General features: G+C 35.8%; 1 protein-coding gene across 4 annotated transcripts in view; it reads left to right on the top strand.

Annotated features, from left to right (window-relative positions):
- Positions 1–14,894, top strand: part of LOC106064370 (tyrosine-protein kinase SRK2-like) — a 29,149-nt gene that overhangs the window by 5,722 nt on the left and 8,533 nt on the right. For 2 of the 4 annotated variants that reach the window (XM_056028388.1, XM_056028387.1), the window contains exons 2-6: positions 11,477–11,700; positions 12,047–12,128; positions 12,691–12,798; positions 12,911–13,002; positions 14,448–14,606. In XM_056028388.1, coding sequence (XP_055884363.1) covers positions 11,514–11,700; positions 12,047–12,128; positions 12,691–12,798; positions 12,911–13,002; positions 14,448–14,606 — 628 coding nt within the window. In that variant the 5' untranslated portion in view covers positions 11,477–11,513. Of the gene's footprint in view, positions 1–6,012; positions 6,451–10,577; positions 10,597–11,476; positions 11,701–12,046; positions 12,129–12,690; positions 12,799–12,910; positions 13,003–14,447; positions 14,607–14,894 lie in introns of those variants that run through there. The other 2 variants (XM_056028389.1, XM_056028390.1) reach the window with 2 other exon arrangements.

Below are 14,894 nucleotides of genomic sequence, written 5' to 3'. Positions count from 1 at the left end.
CTTGACTCTACTGACTCGATTATCTTGCTAGTCATTCTAGAAAGATTGGAGGTTGCCCCTAACGCTCGGTGCACATATCTTCTCCTTGCGGCTTATCTCCCATGTTTACAGCCGCTGTGCATATTTGAGCCCACCGCTCGTGGAGATAAGGCTGCGGTCGTATTTATAACGCCTGCCCCTGGAGACAGGGCACTCACTGGCTGTAGCGTCACGTATTGTCCTCACTGTCCAGTATTTGTCCAATCTCTACCTGCCACTGGCTGGCTCAAGTGTAATAAGAAGGCGATGTTGTTTGTTGTTGTTTTATTTTCTCTTACCTTGGACTAGACTTAAGTGATTCTTAAAACCTTTTGAAAATGTTCCGTTTTAAAATTAAATGGGTAATTACAATTTTCCCAACGTTTAGCAAAAAAAAAAAAGATTGGATAAAAAAAAACATTATCTCTGGGGAGTAACTCTAAATTTACAGCCATGTATATCAATATTGTAAGATTTATTTCTCTTTTTAATATCAAAACAAAATTAATTACCACTAATTAACTAATTGTTTTTTTTTAATTATTATTATTGATTCATGTTTGAATAATAGTGCAAAGTTTCATCTACACCCGAGAATGGGAAGTGTTCAAAATTTGTACTAGAGTTGATATAAGCTTTGTACTAGAGTTAGTTGATATAAACATTGTACTAGAATGAGTTGATATAAGCCTTGTACTAGAGTGAGTTGATATACGCTTTGTACTAGAGTGAGTTGATATACGCTTTGTACTAGAGTGAGTTGATATAAGCTTTGTAATAAATGGGTTGTTTGGGGAGCTGTCACGTAGTCTTATTGTAAATCCGGTCACAAATCGTTTCTACACTGATGCTGATAGTTTTCAAAATAAGTGTTATCGAACTTTGCTTCTATAAAGTACTTGCATCCGTAAACATATTAATTGGCAAAAGTAATGTAAATCTAATCGGTAAGTCTGCTTATGAGGATGGGGGATAATTACATGCCTACCGTTTAGGGGAGAATACCGATGTGTTTGCGTTGAGATTGTGCTGCTGTCACCCGATCAGTGTGTGTGGGAGCTGTGTTGACGGATAGGCTGCCTCTCTGTACACAGCGACGTACTGTGAGTTTGTGGTGGTGGTGGTGTACAGCAATATTATCAGTTGTCCTGTTGACATAGCTATTCACTACATTCATTCACCATAGACATCCATTGTGATGTGATTACCTAAAACTAACACTTCTTCCTGGACAACAGTAACTCTGTATAGTCAATAGTGGCATGAACATGAACAATACGTCAATTTGTGACCCGAAAAGCAAAAAAAAAAAATCCCTATTAAAAAAAAAAGGGGGGGGGGTAAATTAAAGAAGTACAAAAAATTATGAAGTGAGAAATTACAAAGTTTTGTCTTAAGCCAGCCTCTTCTTCATACTATCAACATATTTTTAGTTTATGTATTAGCGAAAGTAATTGTATTGTTTCTTCTAGATAGATTTTGCTGCTAAGCTGTTGGTTATCTTGAGGTCTAATTGTTGATTCATCATTATCATCAAAATCCATTTAAATGAAGGCTTGAGATGTTCAAATCCTCTCTTGCAAAAGCCCTGGACAGAAGCCCTGCTGTTATGCGCACGTAAACACACACACACCATATTACATTAAGGATGTAAGTTGAAAACATTACAAAAGCGGAATCTCATTAACTCTGACATGTAATTAATTTGAAAGCGGATGGTGATTCTACAAACCAGTTTTATCCATCTATTAGAACGTACCCGTATGTTGTAATGCTATTGTGTACGTGTTTTGTTTCTGTCGCGTGTACACGTGTATACTCAACACTGCACATTTTTTGTAAACATTCTGTTTAAACTGGCATCTGTATTTAATATGTGTTTGGCCGGTCTTTTCCGTTGGCCAACCTGGTTTGGGGGGCGGGGGCAGTATGCTGTAATGCAACGATCACAGCGCCTTGAGTATGGCAGGAAAATACGAAGTGTGTGATCAAAGTCACACCTAATCAAGAGATGGCTCTCACTGAATGTGTGACAGTCCTCTACTGTTTCTTGTCGCTTCAATGCAACGTGATCGAAGTCACACCTAATCAAGAGATGGCTCTCACTGAATGTGTGACAGTCCTCTACTGTTTCTTGTCGCTTCAATGCAACGTGATCGAAGTCACACCTAATCAAGAGATGGCTCTCACTGAATGTGTGATAGTCCTCTACTGTTTCTTGTCGCTTCATTGCAACGTATTGCAACGTGATCGAAGGAAACGCTCTAACTAAGGGGACAAATGGAAGGGAGAGAAAAAGGAAACAAAACATAATAATGAAAGAAAAAAAAAACGTTAATAATTTTGCTTCCAATGTATTATCAGTTTACCTGAACAGTCTTACATGTGTGGGAACGATACCATTAGATAACTGCTATTGACAAGGGCTGAGACTATCACATCACACACTGAACATTTACCTTCCTGGTTGGAACACAGCTCGTCAAACTATAGCAGTATTTTTTTTGTTTGAACTTGTGCTTTGATTGCCCCACGATTCCATGCACCTCAAGTGGATTTCATCAAAGTGCCCCAGCCCCTCCCACTCTTTTTAGCGGCCCCCGAAAGGGGAAAAGACGCTATTAGTTTTGTGCGAAATGTCTGTCCGTCTGTCCGTCCGTCCCGTTTAGATCTCGTAAACTAGAAGAGATACTGAAAATCCGACTTCACAATATTTTAGACCATTCAAAGTTCTGATGCAACGGCTACTTTTTTTTTCCTGAAAGCGAAAATTCTAATTTTTAAAATTAATTATGCAAGCAGTTTTTTATAAGAAAAAGCTAATTAGTATGCATTATATGTTAGACCTAATTTAAGACGAATAGTAATCTTATAAATAACATTTTCGTGAACATTTTTTCTATATAGTGGAATTTTTTTTTTTTTTTTTTTTTTTTTTTTTTTTTTTTTTTTGAGGATTTGAATATGAGATTGAGCCTTTTCAAAACAATTAACTTATTTAGTTCGAACCGAGGGTCCCGGGTTCGAATCCTGGTGAAGACTGGGATTTTCAACTTCTGAGTCTACCCAGCTCTAATGGGTACCTGACATTAGTCGGGGAAAAGCAAAGGCGGTTGGTCGTTGTGCTGGCTACATGACACCCTCGTTAACCGTAGGCTACAAAAACAGATGAACTTTACATCATCTGTCCTATAGACCACAAACTAGTTAGGCCAGGTTCACATCTAACTTTACATTCACTTTCACGTATCCTTTGATCTGCGGGACGGTTGGGGCACTACACAAGATCTGTTAACCTTCTTTCTCCATTCTTATCTCTCATTTGTCTTTGATATAATTTCATTCGGATTTTCTTTCTGAAAATATTGAAGCCTACCTGGGTGGACCACTGGTCGTGCGGTTTGCGCGCTGGACTGTCGTTTGGATTTATCGACGATCGAAGGTTCAAACCCTGCCTGCTCCCATCCCCCGTCGTCCTGAGGGAGGTTTGGACTAGGAAGTAAACTATCTTCAACTCTGAAGGATTATCCGAATTATGTAAAACATTTTACTTCGGGGGCCGATTTAGAGTTTGTGTTTCCACACAAACTGTCTTTTGTAACCTTGTTTTTTTTTACAAAACTTATATCAACTCACTCTGTCTGTCTGGTAAAAAGTTAAAAAGTCTTTAAACGTTATTTCTCCTACATCCAATCTTGGATCAAGCTGAAATTTCGCTCAATTATTTCTTTTACTTGGGTGTCAAGCTGCTAATACAATGTAGTCTATCCAACGTGCACGTAACAGTGACATTGACCACGCGGTATCCTCCCATCACTTGGATGTCAAGCTGCTAATACAATCTAGTCTATCCAACGTGTACGTAACAGAGACATTGACCACACGGTATTCTCCCATCACTTGGATGTCAAGCTGCTAATACAATCTAGTCTATCCAACGTGTACGTAACATTGACATTGACCAGACGGTCTACACTTTCAGCCTAATTGTCTGCTAACTCTGTGAGGGAATTAGGAAAGTAAGGGAGGAGGAACAGGCACTACATTATTTTTAGCATTCATCCATTTTCTTTTTCATCTTTCTCGTAAAAGTAAAATCATGAATTAGATCTTACCGTGCTGAGCAAGGTATCAACACGGACAATGGATTGAAGAAGCCATTTCTCTTTCAGCACCATTTCTGGTTTTATCTAGAGTCTATTGACAACTCTAAAATAGTTAAAATTGTTTTGTCCTCTTACATAATTCTTACTTGTTCTTCCCCAAACACATCACCTGTGTTATTTCCCCATCGTCTATTTACACGCATCCTTTGAACACATCCTTTCTTCTTTGTATTCCTCTCTGTCTCTTTCTACACATCCTGTCTCTTTGTACACATCCTCTCTGTCTCTTTCTACATATCCCCTCTGTCTCTTTCTAGATATTTTCTCTGTCTCTTTCTACACATCCTGTCTCTTTGTACACATCCTCTCTGTCTCTTTCTACATATCCACTCTGTCTCTTTCTAGATATTTTCTATGTCTCTTTCTACACATCCTCTCTATTTGTACACAATTCTCTGTCTTTTTGTACACATCCTCTTCGTCTGTGTCTCTCCCTCACTCCATGATCTCTGTGAGATAAGAGTTCGATGTAACTAGCCATTCCAAGAATCCTCAACTCACACATTGTATTCAACTTCCCAGTGGGACCACGTAGTAACAGAGAGACTGCAATTCTGTTTCCCGTAATGTTGATTACAAACAACTTCTCCGTTAGGATGTCATGTATCATATTGGAGCAGTCTCTTAGTAGGACCATTGTCTGTACATCCAGGTAGATGTGTCATGTAGAGCTGTGCTCTTCTTTTAACCAGCTCTGTTGTCAAATGTGATCCTCTTTTCTATGTTCAAGTCTCAGCACATCTTCATTTGTAACTAGACGTAGAACTACTTGGATAATGACTTGTGTAAACGTTTATGGAAGTTCAGCCTAAATGCGAAAGATGCTAAATGTCCTAAGTTTACTTCTGTCACGTCAAGGAAGTGCATTGGAAAGAAACACGTTTACAAAATTAATTCATGTATTTCTTTGATGCAATGAAACATTTTTTTGTCAGACCAACGCGGTTTAAGAAAAATTAAATGATCCTTTTTTTTTTCAAGATGTAAATTGAATGTACAACAATCTCCTCCCCCCTCTTTTTTTTATAAAAAAAAAAGACTTAAACTCCCCTTTAAAAAAAAGCATTATTGTAAATCAGAAATTACATTATATTCTGGTTGAGTATTTGTTATCTAAAGTTTGTCTTAAATCTATAGACACATCTTTCGGACTATGAATGGAACTCTGCGTTTATTCTTTGTGTAAATTGCCCTTTCTAGTTATCCACTTTTACTTTATGAAACCTCGGCGTCGTGGTCTAGTTGGCTAGCACTGACATCAGGTCGTGGTCAGGTTGTTGAGACCAGTGCTAAATATTTTTTTTTCCCATTTACTGCTTTATTGAACGTTTAAAAAAAAATCGATGCTGTAACTGTTGGCATGGTCTGAGACTAGGACTTGTTGTGTACAGCTATAGAAAAAAAAATTCCGTGCATGTATGTAACTTGGGTTACGACCAGGACAGGTGCCTAGCTCGTCTTTAAAAGGACAGCTGGGATGGTTTGCGCCCTGGGGGGACGGGAGGGTGCATGACCATACCACGTTATGACCGCCTCTTCCACTCCCAGTCACACAGCCATCAAAGGTCATAGTGCACTCCCCTCGCCCATCGTGTGTGTGTGTACTGACGTCATGACATCATGTCTACTAACCCAAGACTGGTAAAAAGAAATGTGTACATAAATGTATCCGCTAAACGCTGAGCCCATGTGGTGTTAATTAGGTGATCATAACTTGTCCCTTTTGATTTTGTATTCCAGTCGACAGCTCGTTCTTTTTGTTTATGTTTTAACTTGCACAAGACAAGTGTGTAGTGTTCATCGTGTGTGTGTGTGTGCTCGTATCTCAAGACAAGTGTGTAGTGTTCATCGTGTGTGTGTGTGCTCGTATCTCAAGACGAGCACACGTTGCTGTTGCTAACATCATGACAGGAAGTACAAGACTGAGCGATACAATCTCTCTCTCTTCCATTGTACACCACTGACCATACTTGGGACAACTTGCGCCGACAGATGACAAGCTCGTGGGTTTAGTTCCCTCTGGTGTGCCATTGTTTATTTATATGCGAGATTGCAGCATGTGGACGTCACAGTGACACCCCCTCCCCCATGAGCATCTCTCTCAAAAGACCATACACTGTTTCAACTGGTTTTAACTACATCCTGGCACTACAGTGGAACCTGTCATGCAACCGTTGTGACATTTACTTACTGGCATTACAGTGTCAGAACTGCCGTGTCACATTCGGAAAGATAAGGCTGCTTATTTTATGTTCACGGGAGAAAAGTAAGACGGTCGATGTTTTACAGCTTTTCAAATATTAACCACTCAAACCTTGGCATGTGTAGTCTAGTAGTTGATTGATTTTTTAATTAGGACGTTGAAATAACGAAGTGTTTCTCAAATTTACTGTCTGAAAACTTTGACACTTCACTCATTTTTTTTTTTAAATATTATATTAACACTAGTCGACCGGCGGCGTAGCATACGCCCGCAATTTCGCAGGGCAGTCCTTAGGCTACTGCAACCCATGCGACCGCATTGGGCCCCTCACTTTCATTGGACTTGCGCTAATTCAAGGTGTATAAATGATTAAATTAAACCATTTTATAACTTGAAACAGATTTCCCGCGCCCTTCTGTTGATTTACCAGAAGTTCCTGTAAATCTCCCGAAATAGCAAAATATATGAAATAGTCCTCAAAATATACGGAATATATAGACAAAAATTGTCATTTTGGGGTGTCATTCAATATGGAAAATGGCGCGATAAATAAAAACTGCATTATGCATTAGCCGTAATTGTGTAATCTGGTGAAAGAAGCTTCTTGCTCCTCAAACTAATGAAGAATTACTTGAGGTCAACAATTCTCAAAGATAGATTGAAACATTTGGTAATTCTTGCTATTGAGCGTGATCTATGTAGAAAACAGAATTATTATGATATACTGTATGACTTTGCTACACGCAAGGCTCATAAAGTAATTCTGTACTAGTAAAGAATTAATAAAATGCATTATATACGAATTTATTTTCTAATACAAACTGTTAAATTTCACTTATTATCCGCTTCCCTACCCAAACTTGGCCCCGTGAAATCCGTTTCGCATAGGGCCCCACAATTGTTAAGTTCGGCCCTGCTATTTGGTGACCTGTAAATATACATAGTAGATTACTTGTTCTCTTTCCATGACTTCTTGGTCACAATGGTTAAGTCCGGCGCTGCTATTTAGTGTTTGTAAAATGTTTGCTTATAAAATGTTTTACACGTTTCGGATGTTCCTTCAGAGTTGATGATAGTTTACTTCCTAGTCCAAACCTCCCGCAGGACGAAGGGGGATGGAGCGGGCAGGGTTTGACAGTCCAGCATGCAGCCAAGCGTATCGACATGTCAATACCCACTTGTTCTCCCCCCCCCTCTTGTTTTTTCGTGGGGTAAATAAGAGAGTGATCTTTCCTTTACTTCTTCTCGTACAAACTCTTGAGGGAAGAGGAGAATTATATATATAGATTTTGTTTTTTTAGCTCATACTATTATGAGTACACTGGTTAGAGCTAACCAGCCTTAAGCAACTGAGCTATTGGCTCTTTAGGAGTCTGTACCTTTGAAAAACAATGTGATGCTTTTCTGTTTCTCTGCACTGCTCTACAGGACAGGGTTATTTAAAAAATACTTTTTTTTTTTGGGGGGGGGGGGTCAAGAGGGGTATCAGTGTTTGCACTGAAGTGGGTTTGTTGGGTTTATCAAAGTTTTAATTTAAAAACTTATGCCTATCAAAGCACTATTAATTAGAAGCTTAATGTTGTTAAGCGGAAGATTATTAACATAAATTATTTTTTATTTGTGATCACTCCATGCGTACTATTGATCATAGTGATAAGTTTATATTAACATAGAACTCATGTGCATCAGTTTTGAAATCTTGTTTTAAGTTTCTAGGCATGTAATCCTTTATCTCCTGTTCAGAATTAAATACAATGTCAGTATGTGGTGAGCAACATTTAGAGTGGGCTTAAGGTATTTGATGTAAGCCTATCACGGAGAATGGCTGAATGAATGTTTATGTTACTTACTGTTTTATTATTTTGAACTTAAACTGTGAGGACTTGCAACCTGTATCATATACTGAGGTATATGTGTTAACTTACCTCAGCTAGACTCTATACATTCAAAGCCAAGCTACGCCTAGTCAACAATTTAGTCAACTCTAGAATCAAACATTATCAGAATCTGTTGAGATATACACAACATAAAGGCAAAAATAACAAATGATGACCATTTTTCTTAAGCTTACAGTCTATATTTTTATCCTGAGATTTGCATCTGATCTAGATTTGATGAATGCATGAGCCATATCACTTTGTGTTGTTGTTGATGTATTTTGGGCCACTGACCTGTGACTTCTTCCTTGTTTCTCTCTTATTTGAAACAAGAGGCATATAGGCTTCCTGTTGAAGTGAAAACTCAAGAGTGTTGTTTTAAGAGTTATTGGGATAAACTGTATTTCTTGTACTTGACTCTAGTTTGTTTTGCTTTAAATTCCTTGTGTCCAACTGTTTGTTTTGCAAATCTATTCATTTTCTTTGATCTGTGTGTTTGATTTGTTCTGCTAAACTACTTGTTTCTTTGTGCCTGGCTGTATGTTTGATTTGTTCTGCTAAACTATTTGTTTCTTGGTGCCTGGCTGTATATTTAACTTGTTTAGCTAAACTACATGTTTCTCTATTTTGTGTTTTTATTTGTTTGATTTAGTTTGTGTCAAACTCTTTATTTGTGTTTGACTCTTCGATTTGTTGTGCTTAACTACTTTTTCTTTATATTTATTTGTGTTTTTCTATTATTGACTTTTTGTGTTAAACTCTTTCTTTCTTTTGGACTGTATATTTGATTTGCTTTGCTAAACTATTTATTAATTTGTTGTGTCCATATTTTGCTCTATTATTTACAAGTATCTTCATAAATTATAAATGATGCTCAGTTTTCTATAAAAAAAATTCCTCTTTGTTAGCTATACTGGCTGTCAGCACACATTTGGGAATCACTGATAGCACCAGCACCATACTTTGTTTTCTCATCTAAAGCCATTTAAAATGGGAAGGATGATTGTTTTTAGATTTCAGTGTTAAGATTTGTTTATTCAGTGATGCCTCAGTTGTCCAGCTTGTCACCCAACAATCAAGTCACTGATTAAAAAAAAACCCTGTGCTGAAGGACAGTCTGTGTATTTGTGTTGAAACCAAACACAGCTCTGCATTGGCTAATGTAAATCTGTTGTCTTGGTAACCTGGTCTCACATTGTATTTCATTTCTAACTTGAGCTACTTTAACATGGCCCAACATTAAGTGTTCAATGTAGTTATCTCTGCTACAAAATACTCAAATACTTGTCTGGACCAGTTGGGAAGAGGGGAAAGGGAAAAAGAAGGGGGTACTGGGTGAAAGTTACTTTTTAAATGCATTTTATAAATTTAAAAAAAAAAGTTGCATGACTTGAATTTGGGATCAAACCTCCTAAAGCCAATATACTAACCTACGTGTCAGCCAAGTGCTTATGAAAGAAGGTTTTAAAGCTATCTATTTTTAGTTTCATACCTTTAAGCCACGACCTAATTCTCTACACAAAGTATAACACCAATAATAATACCACATCTGTCAAGTACAATCTTTCCCTTGTTTGATACCAAACAAAATAATTAATTACCAATAGTTAATTAACTAATTGGTCAATTGTTTAAATTGATTCTTGTTTTATCAGATACAAGGAAAAATTGTGCAAAATTTCAACTTGATCTGAGATTGGGTGTGGGAGAAATATAGTTGATATAATGACTTTGTAAAAACACAAATAGTATAGTTGCAAACCTTCACCTTCTGATATTTTTACTCTACAGCATCAGTGTAGCTGATACAGTTCATTATTTCTTTTCCAAAATGCAAATACTTTTGACATAAACACTCACTTACTCTCTCTCACACACACATGAAGGGGGTTGTTATTGTTATTTTAACACATCTGTATCCTGTTGATACTGAAGCCAAGTACAGAAATATTTGTGTTATATCCTATGCTTGTTGCTGCTGAAACTTTCACTGAATATCTACAGATATTTCTTCCTTGTTGTTTATCATCTCACCTATTGGTTTGGTCATATACATATATGTGTTACATGTTGGCATTATTTTTAGCCATTCAAGTGTAACTGACTAAATGGGCGTCACAGACAAAGGAAAAAAAAACCTATCCACACTTGAGCACAGTTTCATTTCTGCTTCTTTCAAGCCTTGTCCAGTCAACAGTTATGGCTTGCTGAGGTGGTGGTGTATGTCTAGTTGGGATACTGTTACACCCTTGAGACCACTTACTGTTGCAGTTTAGATAAAAAAAACAGCCTTTTTGTAGTTGCCATGTTTAAACAATCTATTATTTATGTGGTGAGATCGGAACAGACATTCTTCATAAAAGTTCAATTCTTTTCCAAAATTAAAAGCTGTAGATCTAATATTTTCTTATACAAATCGTACCTGTAATGCCCTTACCAATGGTTCTCAAATTAATGTATATGGAGCATTACTGGAGAAAGCACTAGATACAATAAAATTGTGATATTTTTATTAGTGTAACCATGACAAAATACAACTTTGCTTTATTGACCTAGGTTGAAAATGATAGTTGGTTTTCATTGCTGACCTTTGAAAGTTTTATTTTTTAAGTAACTTCACCATTGTCAATGAAATTATTTTGTTTCTTCAAGGCTTATTCTTTGAAATTAAAATTTGTTTTTGTTTAGTTTTATTTTGAAGTATTTTAATAACAAAAAGTAGTAAAGTAAAGTTTCCTTTCCAGACCTTGCAATGTAAAAGTATAATTATTGACTTGAGAGGTGCTTAAAATACATTGATTGGCTTAGAAAAAAACAAACAAATTAATCTGCCCATTTCAGAGGGTCGTAGCACTGTAGTTTATATCATCTAAATACTGGTGGAGTGTGATTTTTTAGTTTCATGTCCAGTATCTGTTATGGATTGAGGTGTCTTTAGCAGACCTTTTATAGTTAGTTTAAACCATCCACCAGCAGACAGCACTTATGTCAGGCATTGGATGTGGTAAAACTGTAGATCACAGGTCAGCTTAGCTACATGAAATACTGCACATTTCTTTATTCTTCAAACTCAAAGGCAATCAATATAAGTATTAATGTCCAGTATTTGTTCATAGATACCTTCTTGTACTCTTATGAATGATCTTGTCTATTTTAGTCCATTAACTATTTATAATGAAATTAAACTTTATTTTTGTTTTTTTATCTTGCAGAACTTCCTAAGAGTTAGTGTGACACCATCTATCCTGGATGGGTAACGTCTGTCCAGTTGGGGGTGGGAGGCAGAAGAAGGAGAATGGTGCTAAGTATCTGCCTGACCCAAACCCCTCAGTCCATATTTCATCTCCCCACACAGATGACCAGCATCCTCACTCTGGAGGCTCTGGTGACCATCACATTAGACCATTGCCTATTCCACCACCTGCTAAAAACAGAGGTCTGTATCATTTTTAAAAAATTCACTGTTTCTTTATTCAGTACAGCAATACATGTGTGAAAATGTTGATTTTCTTTAATCTTTAAATTTTTTATACAATTTTCTTTTTAGAAAATTATCTTTTGTTTCTTTTTCTAAATACATAGTTTTTTTTTGTTTTTTTTTAAATTACAATTAAATTACAATTGAAACAGCATTTTTTGTCAACTATATTCTTCCTGATAGAATTAAAATGCGCCAATAAAGAAAAATCCCTCTCTCTCTCTTGTTCTTTTTATCTCTCTGTATTTGTTCAGTGTTAATAAAAATATGAAATAAAGAATGTTGTTTTTTTGTCCTACAACAGTTCGAGCTTTGTACAACTTTGAAGCAATAAATGAAGATGACTTGTCTTTCAAGAAAGGGGATCTTATGGAGGTGGAGGATTTGTAAGTGCCCAAGGCTAAAATGAACAATTTTAGGCCAATTTGTTTATTCTAATTGATTTGAGTTATTATTTACTACAAATGTTTTAGACTTATCTAGAGGTTTGAAACTACTGAAAAGAAATGTGTGACAAATAGGATTTATGCTTACTAGAATGTTTCTTGATGGTCTAGAACCTGATGTCCACCTGCTGTCACGTCTCCCCAGTTTGACTTTTCTCCTGCTCTTCTCTGTTCTAGTTATTGCTGTTTTTTTTGTTTGTTTTGTTTGAGCTACTACAAAGTCTGTTAACTCAAAGCATGTTCCCACTTGACCAATGAACAATATTCTTAGAAGTTTTTAATGCTTTTAATATGCTTTAGATCAAGCAATTGGTAATTGGGGAAGTCTTTACATATTGGTGGGTAGTATTTATCAGCTTTTCCAATTGGGTTGCCTCTGTGATTAATATTAAAAAATCAACAGATACAATAAGCTCATTACCTCGAGGAAGTTTAATTTTCTTGTTTGTTTTAATTATTTTTATAATCAGAAACAAGTGGTAAAAATTTTATTTGTTCCCAGATCGGAATCAAATGACTGGTGGCTGGCCACACATACCAAGTCAGGCAAGAAAGGTTACATTCCAAGCAATTATGTCATTAAAGATGATACATCACCACAAACTCAAGAGTAAGTTCATCATTGTATAAGCATGCTGATAATCAATAATTCTCTGTGAATGTTAAATATCATTAATTTTTTTTATTTTTTTTTATTTGTTATTGTTTTGTTTTCTTTCCAGTTGGTGGTTTGAGTTTGACCGCAAAGAATCAGATAAAATGTTACTGTTACCTGGCAATCCTCAAGGAACATTTTTAGTTAGAGAGGCAACAGGTCAGTGGGAATTCTCATAATAATACATATATATATTTCTCATCAGCTTTTAACACTATACAACTTCATTTACTCATTGAAAAGATGAAAGCGTTGCAGATTAGTCCATACATAATACTATGGGCTAATGAATTTTTGACCCAGAGAGCTCAGAGGGTTAGGGTAAACAATGTTATATCTAATGAACGCATAGTTAACACAGGGGCGCCCCAGGGGGCTGTGACATCGCCATTGTGGTTCATTTTGTACACCAATAATTTTCAATCGGATAGTTCTTGTTGCTCCTTCACAAAATTCGCTGATGATGCGGCTCTTCTTGCCCTGCTCTCAGAGAGCTCAGACGTAAATGAGTATTTCAGAGAAATAGAATACATTGAAAAATACTGTAAAGATAATTTTTTATTATTAAATGTAAAAAAACCCAAAGAAATGATAATCGATTTTCGTAGGGACAAGAAGGAAAATGATATTGTTTCTGTAGCTGGAGAGACCATTGAAATTGTGCAAACCTTTAAATACCTTGGTACTAGCCTAGACAATAAACTAAATTTTACTGCAAATACTGATTATATCAGCAAAAAAGGGCAGCAAAGATTACGATTACTAAGAAAACTGTCCTCGTTTAATGTTAGCGAAAAGGCCTTGGCTATGTTTTATCACACTCACAACTGCAATATTTTAAGTTTCAATATCACTGCCTGGTATGGCAATCTGAGCATTAAAAATAGGAATAAATTTTATAGAATCCTAAATGCTGCTGGCACAATCATTGGCAAAAAACAAACCCCATTTGGGCAGTTGTTTGAGACAAACGTCTATAAAAAAGCTAACAAGATCCTCGAAATAAAGAATCACCCTTTGTGTCAGGATTTTGTGATTTTACCATCACAAAAGAGATACAAGACACCGATAGCAAAGACAGACAGACACAAACACTCCTTTGTTCCCCTGGCAATCAAATCATTAAATAAGAACAATCTTGTATAAACTTTGTCACATGTAAATTATGAGTGAGTCTGGTGTGAATGTACACTTTGGTTTCTTATAGTTATAATGTTTTTTGTTTGGTGTAATGCACAAATTGTAAGACAAATTTCCTTACGGATAATAAAGATTATTATTATTATTATTATATATATATATATATATATATGTATATATAGTTCATACGTTTTAGTTTGATGAAGACCACTTTTGCCATCCAGGAGCCTGAGGGCTTTGCACTGAGGTTTTATTCCTCCTCATGTGGCTGGTGAGACCTATGTAAGGTCAAGTGTTAGGTCTGATTAAAATTATAGACTGTAAAAGTATAGTTCAATGCAATAATTCCCAACAAGTATATTACTTCTATATAAATATATAAGTATATTAATTCTATTTACATATGTAAGTATATTCCTTATAAATATGTCCTGTTTTCTTACCATGTTGTAATTTTTGTTTAGATAAATCATCTTATGTGCTCTCTGTACGAGACAGCGACAAAGCCAATGGTGACCCCTGTGTAAAACACTACAGAATAAGAAAAATGGATGAGGGTGGATATTACATCAGTGCTAAAAAAATATTTAAAAGTTTATTTGATGTCATTAATTATTATAAAGGTTTGTACTTCTCTTGTAGTCTTTCTATATATAACATTTCAATTTTAACTTAAGTTATTTTACTGAACCAATAAACCTTTTTATTCTTTTTAGTGGTAAGCTTTTTTTTTTTTTAATTAAATTTCAATAGCAAAATATTTATTTAGCTATTTATCTAAGTGTGTGTCCTTGTTAAATAATAATTTAGATCTTTTATAATCTCTGTAATTAATAGTTGAACAAGAGAAATCAAGGGTAATGCAGTTAATGATTCAGTTATTTTAAGACTTGGCAGCAGATTTATTAACA

Source organism: Biomphalaria glabrata, chromosome 5, assembly GCF_947242115.1.
Source record: "Biomphalaria glabrata chromosome 5, xgBioGlab47.1, whole genome shotgun sequence".
Lineage (NCBI taxonomy): Eukaryota > Metazoa > Mollusca > Gastropoda > Planorbidae > Biomphalaria > Biomphalaria glabrata.
Note: the sequence above shows the minus strand (reverse complement) of the source record. Positions and strands in the feature narration are given on the sequence as shown.